This window comes from Psammomys obesus, unplaced genomic scaffold (assembly GCF_907164565.1).
Source record: "Psammomys obesus unplaced genomic scaffold, mPsaObe1.curated_primary_1811, whole genome shotgun sequence".
Classification (NCBI taxonomy): domain Eukaryota; kingdom Metazoa; phylum Chordata; class Mammalia; order Rodentia; family Muridae; genus Psammomys; species Psammomys obesus.
In genome coordinates, this window is record NW_026587216.1 from 39,543,242 (window position 1) to 39,553,408 (window position 10,167).

The following is a 10,167-nucleotide window of genomic DNA, read 5'->3' on the forward strand; positions in this document are numbered from 1 at the left end:
TCTATCTATCTATCTATCTATCTATCTATCTATCTATCTATCTATCTCTATACATAGCGAAAGCAAAACCCAAGCCATTATATAAGCAAGAACTGTTAGTACTCATTAAAAAGTATATGTATACCTTTATAAGTTGACTGTATAACAACCAACAAAAGAATGTACAAGAATAGATCAGCTTCCTACATAGCAGCCAAAACATTTTTAGAAATAATTATTATATTTATCAAAATGATTAAAACATTACTGTCTATTCATAGAAAACAGTAATGGTTCAGATTAAATTTCTGAACTTTATAAACAATGTAATTGAAGCTCACAGATGTTATGTTGAACAACAGAAACCAATTGCAAAAATGTGTGTATGTGTATGCATATTTGTGTCTAGTTGCATTAAATTTAAAAGCAGAGTAAACCAGGCTAGATGTTGTAGGCCAGAACAGCAATTATGGAGATTGCTGACAAGAAATAGAGATTTTGGGGTCCAAAATGTTTTCTAGACTATGGTCTGAGTAGTTATAAACATGTGTACACATGTCAAAACTCAACATTTTAGCACTTTTCGGAATACAAATTATACCTTACTAGAGAAGTTTAAAGGCATCAATTTGACCTTATGCTACAATTTAGAATTTAACAACTACCTAGACTTTAAAAAATATATATATTTGAATTATATTGAAGCAGTGGGAAGTTGTTCAAAGTTGAATAGTAAATGCTCATTAAATAGTTGTAATGGTCTGCAGAGACGGCTCAGCACTTAAGAGCGCTTGCTGACCTTGGTTCCCAGCGCTGATGTGACAGAGCTCACAAATGTCTGTAACTCCAGCTCCAGCAGATCTGCTGTTCCCTGTGACCTCCCTGGGCACCTGCACACATCTGTACATTCCCCAACTGGTCCACACACGCACACACATGTAGTGACATTTTTGTGAATTCTGGAATTTGGATTTCTTCAAAAAAACTGAAATGTTATAAGAATTTTATAAGAATATGTTTTCATTTTAATCCCAGCTGTGGGAATATGTGGCTGCTTCCGACGATCCACAGCAGCCGGCTATCTCTTGTCTCATCCTCTAGCAGAGGCGTGGTTTTGCCAGCTGAAGATAGTTTCTGCAATTGGGAATTTTGAAAAATTTTCAGAGGGTATGTAAATGCCAAAGCCCTGGTAGGTGGGGTTGGTAGTTATTGGTTGTTCAGGGGAGTTGGTTGTGGTTTGTTAGTAGTTGTGCTCAAAGAAGAAACAAGAAGTTTGATTCAAGGATCTCTATTTCTCTCTCCCCCCCCCCTCTATTCTTTGTCTTCTTGTACCTAGTAATAGTGCGTGAAACCAGAAGGATAAAGGGTAGGTACACACACACAAAATTAAAAACAAAATAAATCTTTTAAACAACCTAACACCCCCAATACAATCTTCACAACTTAAGTATGTGCTTCTGTACATTCAACGCTGCCACTCCCAAGTGCTTCAGTAAGTAAGCTGCAAACACTCTCCCAAGCACACGGCTAGTTTCTTCTGGAGCTGCCTTCATCCTTCCTACCCTATCCATCTCCACTGAAGCCCACCCTTCACCCACAAGCACTCACTCTGTGCCCTCACGATGCTTTGTTTCTACCTGTAATTTCTGTAGACATGAGGCTGATGATGCCCAGGCCCCTCCCTCCTGACTGAGTTGAACTCACTTTTCCCTTATTTCTACTTTCTTGATGCACAACCCTTTTCTTTCTTATTTTTTTTTTTAAGATTTATTTATTTTACATATGAGTGCTCTATTTTGCATGTACATCTGCAGGCCAGAAGGGGGCACCAGATCTTATTATTATAGATGGTTGTGAGCCACCATGTGGTTGCTGGGAATTGAACTCAGGACCTCTGGAAGAGCAGCTAGTGCTCTTAACCTCTGAGCCATCTCTCCAACCCTTTTCAAACCTGGACTTGACCCTGTAACTTCTCTACTTGAAAACTTGTAGTGGCTTTTGGTTACTTTGGGCCATGGATCTGCATTTCCAAACACCATATAGAATAAATACATTGCGAGATGCCTGTCTGCTCCCCACCATGTCTTTGATATCCTGGGTGACACACTGCCTGAGCCTTTGTCAAGCAGCATGTGCCCTAACCTCCACACCACCCGCTAATGCACAACGACCAACAGGAGGCCAACCCTCTATCATTACAGCCCTTTGGAAATCAAATGAGTTACCCGTCCTGAGAGCCATCCCTCACACCGCTCTGAGACTTTAATGCCATCACATTTATTTTACGTTCTAGAAACACAGCAGGCTTGTAGGGTCTAGAATCACATGTGATGTTCAACTGAACTTCTTCTACTAGTCACCTAGTAGAAGGGTGACTGGGGTCTGGGGAAGGCCACTGCCTTGCCACATCCTAGCATCTTCACCTGTAAAATTGACACAACAGCAAATCCAGCTTCTTTGCTGTGGTAACTATCAGGTTAGTCCATGAAATGTCTTCAAAAGCCTCCGACCTAATGCTTGGTGAGCTGTTTCCTACCTTGTGACTGTTTACACGGCAATAATGCCTCATGGGATTAACACCAGTAAATATATCACCATGAGCTTTAGTAAGCAACAGTGAGATTGTGTAACCTAGTGTTGGAATGATCAAGGAAGGCAGAGACTTAACATTCTGCAGAAGTTTTCCAGTTCAGCTTTCCAGAGAAGGGCGCTAGTGAGGGAGCAGGCCCGATGGCTATGTTCCAGCAGTTCCTGCCATCAGACAGTCAACACTTTGGCAAAAGCAGTCAACTGACTGAACCAATATATCATTAATATAGGCTGCTTATTTCTCTATACAATTATATAATATAAACTATAATATGACATAATAGTAAGTCCAAGGGACAGGGAATGAGTAAGCCCAGTGCAAAGGCTCAAGGTGACTGCTATTGACACTGAACCTAGCGCTTTCTTGCGGCAAGGTCAAATTACAGCCCTGCAGAATCTAGTCCAGGGAGTTTTCACAGGACCCAGGTACAGAACTCAGTTCTTGATCAGTTCTTTCAGAGTTCCAGCTCTTCTTGCTCTGCCTCACAGATCGAGCTAATTAATCCCTGAACAGAAACAGCCACGTCCACCATTAACCGAGACTTCATCACACACTGGGAACTACACCATAGATCACGTCTTTATTTTTCTGTGCTTTATTGAGGCTGAAAAGTATCTCGCTTTACAAAGCACCTTACTCCACCAGCCAGGTAAACACTTGGTATTTCATGTTTATGTTCCAAAACAATTAGAGCATCAGTTTGTAAGGCACTGACATAAAAGCACAGAGATTTATAGGCTCAACTCTTTTCACCGTAGTTAGGTCGTCAATGATAAATTAAAAAGTATCGATTACAAATAGAAAAATACTCTTTGAACATTCATTACTTCTAAGATCATTTCTCAAATACTTTTCTCTAAAGGCCTATAATCATGAAAAACCCTAATTCTAAAACCTACTCTGCCTGACAATGTCCAGCAACATTCAACAAGTAGAAAACCAACAAAAGTCTCAGCTTCACTTGCCATGCTTGCCTATTCTGATAATGAAACATACACTGTTCCAAACCCACTGTGTAAATTCTCTCACTGTGTAAATTTTCCCATTCCTACTGTAACACCAATGAGTCAGGTCTCTAAATTAAATGTTTCTGCATATTAATTAACATACATCTACAGGGTACGAAAACTATAAAAACCTAAAACATCCCATCAACCAAATAAACCAAGACACACTAAAACACAACTGAAAATATTCATTATTTTATTCATTGGCTATTTTTCATTCTGCAATTCAGTTTTCTATTCAGTATAGCAGGTATAATTACTCCTACCAAAATCTAGAGCTGTCATCTACATCACTGCTAAGGTGAAAAGGAGTAAAAAGTGAACCAAGATGAAACAAAGAAAAAAATAAATAAGATATAGAAATGATAAGAATATGACTGGAGAAGAGATACAGAAAGAAAATCTGGTAAAAACATTCTTTCCCTGCCCATGCCAATCGGATCACTACAGCTTATGCCACCTCTGGAAAGACCCTGAAAGCACCAGCTTAGGTTCCAGGACTACTCTCACTCTTCAAATTCATTGCTGACAGAGAACTATGGAGACAAAGGAAAATGTGGGTAGTGGGCTCCGTGTAGTGGCTAAGGGAAGGCATTGGGTCCTGAGCAGCCCTGGGCGTTGGGCTGGGAAGATGGAGAAAGAGGGACAACGTCATCACAAAACACACTACTCCATTTTTACCTGAAACAACCATTTTTATATCCACCACCAAACACCCTGACAATCAAAGAGGAGGGAAAAAAAGAAACCCACAAATCCCAATTTACATTCCCATCAGCATCTGCAGCAGCAAGCTCAGACAGAACTTTGTTAAGCATCTCTTAAATTCTATACAACACGCATGTATTAGTCATGCTTTCCATGACTGTCGTGCCATTAAAACACAAATGTCTTTTTTTAAGTACAGAAATCCTCTTAAGATTTTTTTTACTCACTATAGCTCTGTTTCATAAGGCCAATTTAACACCAACAGTATTTTAAATTTAAACAAAAAAAGCAAAACACACTAGATCTAAGGAAGTGTCATACCTGGTGGTGTGTCTTGCTGTTCTTCCATGGAGGGGATACTTATTTCTAAAATTAAACAAAGCAACAATCCATTACATGCGGCAGATCATGGCTGTGCTAATAATCCATTCTAGACAATTTACCTATGATTGTCATAACGGCGTTAGGGTTTTATATCATGACAACAAAAGACAACTTGCTACAGTTGAACACAGCTGTATAGTCATGAAACATCTGTAGAACAGGCTTTAGGATATGGGCTGCCTAACAGCTAGGGGATGGGCACTATGACCTAGGTTTTATCTATGGTTTTGCATTAGACTCGATAATCAGTGGAGAAAAGACCAGCTGAGCACCTTGTTTCTTCTATAGGGACACATTCACTGGACAGTTTCGCTGTTCTCTCTTTGGGGCAGTAGACAGGATCAGGACCTCAGGTGTGTGCCTGCACTTCCTCTACCACCGCCGAATCACACTCTACCTACTTCGGCTTGAAAAAGTCTTGCCTCATAGTTATAATACTGAATAACATTTAAAAAAATTAAACTGCAGAAGAATGTTGAAATCAAACAGCATGCTCAGTAGAGTGGTTTTGGGGGAAAAAAAATCTTCAAGATGAATCTATTTTATTTGTATGTTTTGGGTGCTTTGCGCCATGTAGGCGAAAAGATCCGAGCGTACTTCCGAATCTCCGAAACTCACCAAATCCCTCCAAGCCCTAAACTCAAAATCCCACCAATCCCTGGGCATGCCTTGAAATCCCACCAATCCTCATCTGGAAGTCTCCGCCCTGGAAAACCCCCCATGCCTCAGAAACCCTATATAAAGTCAGCCTCCTGCCCAGTTCTTTGATGCTCCTGGCCAGAACACAAGCAGCCACCCTCTTGCGTCTCTCCTAAAATATCTCTTATGTGAGGGTTGTTGTGCAGTGTGATTTGGTGGTGTTGTCGCTAAAAATAACTTACCCGTGGGCATGGTGGCAACATTCAGGAAGCAGAGACAGGTGGATCTCTGTGAGTTCAAGGCCAACCTGGTCTTCAAAGTGAGTCCAGGACAGCCAAGGCTACACAGAAACACCCTATCTGGAAACAACAACAAACATACCTTCTGAAATTATGCTGGAATCCTCTACAGCGTTATCTGAAAAATAAATAAACAAAGCATTGGCTCCCAATCTTCCTAATGCCGTGACCCTTGAATAGTTCCTCATGTCGTGCTGACCCCAACCAGAAAATTACTTTCTTTGCCACTTTATAACCATAATTTTGCTATTGTTATGGATTGCAATATGGGTGTCTATGTTTTCCAATGGTTTAACCAACCCCTGGGAAAGGGCCATTCGATACCACAAATGGGTCGCGACCCATAGGCTGTGAACCACTGACTTAGAGCCATAAAGTGGCCAAAATCCACTCAGAAAGCTTTGTCTAGGCTGGGTCGTCTTATGGGAGACTTCTGAGTACTTATACTATAAAATCAACTTTAATTCTAAATTGAACTCAAAAGTTTAATCTCACTTCTGTTGATACAAAATAAATATTCCATAATATATAAAATTTATAGATCATTACAAGTTAAAGATGCCGTGCTGTTTTATACCAGGGCCTAGAGCATCTTCAGATTTTGATAAATGTTGGCCCTCCTAGAACTAGTCTCACTGTAGACATCATGTTTGACAATTGCTAGTTACTTTCTGAGTGGCTTGAAAAATCTCTTCCATTTCTTCTATCTCTTTGCTCCACAGTTTTGCAGGTGAAAACAAAGTTAACATAAAACAAAACAAAATCTCACCAGAAATCTCTATCCCATCATTTTCTGGATGTTCATAGACTATGAATAAACAGAAAAAAGATCATGTAGCACTGTATAACAATAAAAACAGAAAATGTACTTTGGGTCTTGCCTTATTTCACTTATAAACGTTTTAGCTTCTGGGCTTACTCACTAATAATGTATACTGTAGAGCCAGGGATGGGAGGAGCTTGGCTAAATGCTGTGAAACAAACAGCCTGGGTTCACATTTTAGCCCACCCGGTAGCCATGGGAGATGGTAATTTCACATGCTCTTTCCCTCACAAAGCTCCTCCCCCGCTCGCTAATTGACACTGATTCTCCTTTTCTGGTCTTCCTGTCTGCGTGAGCTCTACCCTGCTAATTACAGGATCCGGGGTCTTACTAGACAGTCTCTGTTTGCATGAGGATTGGTCCTCAGGCTGTAACCTAGGGACAAACATCCCTGCTGCTTCCCTCTTAGCAGGAACTAGCTGAGAGGACCATTAATTTACCATGGTAACTTGCACCCAGGGCCCAGGGCCCTGCTGCCATCTATTGACACAGGGTCTGGAGTTTCTGTGCTTAGATGCAAAGGCCTGTGTCCCTATGGCCCTCCCCCACACCTAGCAGCAAGCAATTTCCTCAGTCAACAGACCTTCTAAACTGCTTTCCATATCTGGTACACCAAAACCAAATCTTCTAGTCTGCCTCAATGGTAATAAATCTATCCATTTATACATTAATAAAGACTGATTTTGAGTATTGACTATCTTTTAGAGAACACTCTTGGTATTAGAGTGCAGTCATGTCAGAAGGCAGTTAGCATTTAAACTACAGACCTCATGCGAGAAGCCAGCTCTTTCTTGAGCTAGGTGCCCTTTGCCCTGCTTCTACCTCTGTCAGATGTCTTCAGTAATTGACAACGGATTTCCTCTCCTCAACCCACTCCCATCAGTGCCTGGAAACGACCCCCATGAGAAGAGCAGGGAAAAGCATCACTTCTTAGAAGTACTTCCAAGCCCCGCCTTCTACCATGTCTTAGCAATCGGTCTTTCTCCAACGCCACCCCTGGGCGTGCAGGGCTCCCTTTTCTGTTCTCAGCCTCCCCATCACTCAGTCCTTTTCTCACAAGGCAGTAGGAGTGTGCTCTCAGACACAGAACCTACTCTTGACCCCACTGACCCCTCAATAGAGGATTCATAGTCTAGCTCCAATTACCAGCTAGATACAGCCAAAGAACCCCATGAGCACTGGACTCCATGGCAAGCTGAACACCATCAAATGGCTTCTCTGGCCTCACCTCTTGGGTAGCTCAAAGCACCCTCACTACCCATCTGCTCTCTGTCTCCAGTTTCTATTTTCTTAGAGAAAATGCCCAACGTCCATCAAGCCAGAGAAGTTGGCACCTTGTTCCCATTCATCATCTCCACCCTCCAGATATTCCTCAGATATTCTCTGCCCTCCACCTTTATTGCCACTACCCTAGTTTCCTGGCATAAACTGCGATTGCTGCCATTCAGTCTGTCCACTGAAACACTCAGTAGCTGAGCAGACACGTTTTCAGCACTCATAGCATGTGGCTCCAAGAAGCATTAGCCCTCACCAAATATTGCTTTCTGGAACTTATCTTTTTTGGATCCTCGAGGGGCCTAGATATGACTTAGGAGACAGGTCAGACTTCAATGACTGCCATCATCTAACCATCTCTCCATTACCTATCCTCGTTTATCTCTAGTCCATTATACACAAGACTATTAAGCTATGCAGAATGCAGATTTGACTTCACAGTGCCCCTGCGTGCAGCCCTAAGGTGAAGATGAAGTTTCTGATCTCACCTATGCATCTCCTACCTATGGATCAAGGGGCCATCTTAGCTCCATCCGATTTTTTGCCCCAGAGAATCTATAAGCAGACATTACTGACCACACTCATCTCCACGTGCCTAACCCACAAGCCAGCATGTGTCTTTCATTACAGACTTGCCATGCAATGAGCTGCCTCTTGCAAGCACCTGTGAACTCCAGCAAAAGGCTGCATTGGAATTATTGGCTAATTTCTTCTTCCTGCTACACTATAAAGTCTATGAGGACACCAAATACACATGCCCTTCACTACAGCTGCTCCAGTAGCCTGCACTGGACACAGATGGCATTTAAATAAATAACTCATGGGGATACATGGTTGTGCCATCACTTCTTCGGTTGTGCCCTTCGGGCTTGATGCTTCGGGACATCTGTGTGGTACCTCTTCTGTCAAACCACATGTTCTAGAGGGTCTGACAGACAATGAAACTCTAACTCCTTGAAGTAGGGCTCCCACAAACCCACAGTCCACAGATCTGAATTTCAACGCTGCAGTCACATAGTGCACAACAGGTCTTTGTACCGAGATGAGCTCCAGCCCATTTCCTCAGCTGTCTCCCTTTCTACTCAGTTACCCTCCGCTGACCCCTGTGGTCATGCAGTGATCCTGAAGGTGCTCTCTATAAAACCAACACAGCACGGACTCTATTTGTTACCCAAAAAATCTTGAGCAACTTATCCACCTTCCCCAACCTTACTTTTCTTGCCCAGGAAACAGGGAAGACAGTCTATTTCATGAAGTTTAAGAAAACAGTGCTGGAGGTACCTGGAGATGACAACAGTACGGTCACCTAATTCCAGCCTGCCCCACTCCCCCACCCAACACTGACTTGCAGCCAGAGCCCAGCTCCAGGTCCTCCCCAACAGGACAAAGTGCAATGGCAAGCAAACTCGGATGGAAGAGGTTGTTCATCCATTGTTTAGTCAAAAGGTATAAATTTAAAATGACATCGGTGATTTAAACAGCTTATAATTGCAATTTGTGGAAAATAAGGTATATTTAGGCGATGGGGTATTCATAAGGACATTCTTTGAAGATGATTGTTCTTTTGGATGCTGCATGATAGTTACAGCATGAAATGTAATTCTCCACATTTTATACTTATGAACAAATTTTTTAAACAAATGAGTGGCTTAGGGTTAAGAAATATTTACATTGCTGAGTAATATTCCATTGTGAAGATGTACCACAATTTCTGTATCCATTTCTCCACCGAGGGGCATCTAGGCTGTTTCCAGCTTCTGGCTATTACAAATAAAGCTGCTACAAACATGGTTGAGCTAATGTCCTTACTGTGTACTTGAGCCTCTTTTGGATATATGGCTAGGAGTGGTATAGCTGGATCTTGAGGAAGCGCTATTCTTAGTTGTCTGAGAAAGCGCCAGATTGATTTCCAGAGTGGTTGTAAAGTTTACATTCCCACCAGCAGTGGAGGAGGGTTCCCCTTTCTCCACAACCTCTCCACATGTGTTGTCACTTAAGTTTTTGATCTTAGCCATTCTGATGGGTATAAGGGGAAATCTTAGGGTCGTTTTGATTTGAATTTCCCTTATGACAAAGGACATTGAACATTTCTTTAAGTATTTCTCTGCCATTCAATAGTCCTCTGTTTAGCTCTGTACTCCATTTTTTATTTGGATTACTTGATTTGTTGCTGTTTAACTTCTTGAGTTCTTTATATATACTCAGCAATAAAAAACAAGGAAATCATGAAATCTTCAGGTAAATGGTGGGATCTGGAAAAGATCGTCCTGAGTGAGCTATCCCAGAAGCAGAAAGATGCACACGGTATATACTCACTCATATAGACATATAATATAGGATAAACCTACTAAAATCTGTACACCTAAAGAAACTAATCAAGAGGAAGGACTCTTGCTAAAATGCTCAATCCCTATCCAGAAAGGCAAAGAGGATGGACATCAGAAGAAGGAGAAAAGAGGGAAT

General features: G+C 41.7%; 1 protein-coding gene across 7 annotated transcripts in view; it reads right to left on the bottom strand.

The window, feature by feature from the left end:
* The window catches only part of Asph (aspartate beta-hydroxylase), a 202,511-nt gene that overhangs the window by 111,774 nt on the left and 80,570 nt on the right, over positions 1–10,167 (bottom strand). For all 7 annotated transcript variants that reach the window (XM_055603353.1, XM_055603350.1, XM_055603352.1 and 4 more), the window contains 3 exons: positions 6,376–6,414; positions 5,689–5,724; positions 4,606–4,650 (listed from right to left, as the gene is read on the bottom strand). In XM_055603353.1, the coding sequence (XP_055459328.1) occupies positions 4,606–4,650; positions 5,689–5,724; positions 6,376–6,414 (120 nt within the window). The remainder of the gene's footprint in view (positions 1–4,605; positions 4,651–5,688; positions 5,725–6,375; positions 6,415–10,167) is intronic.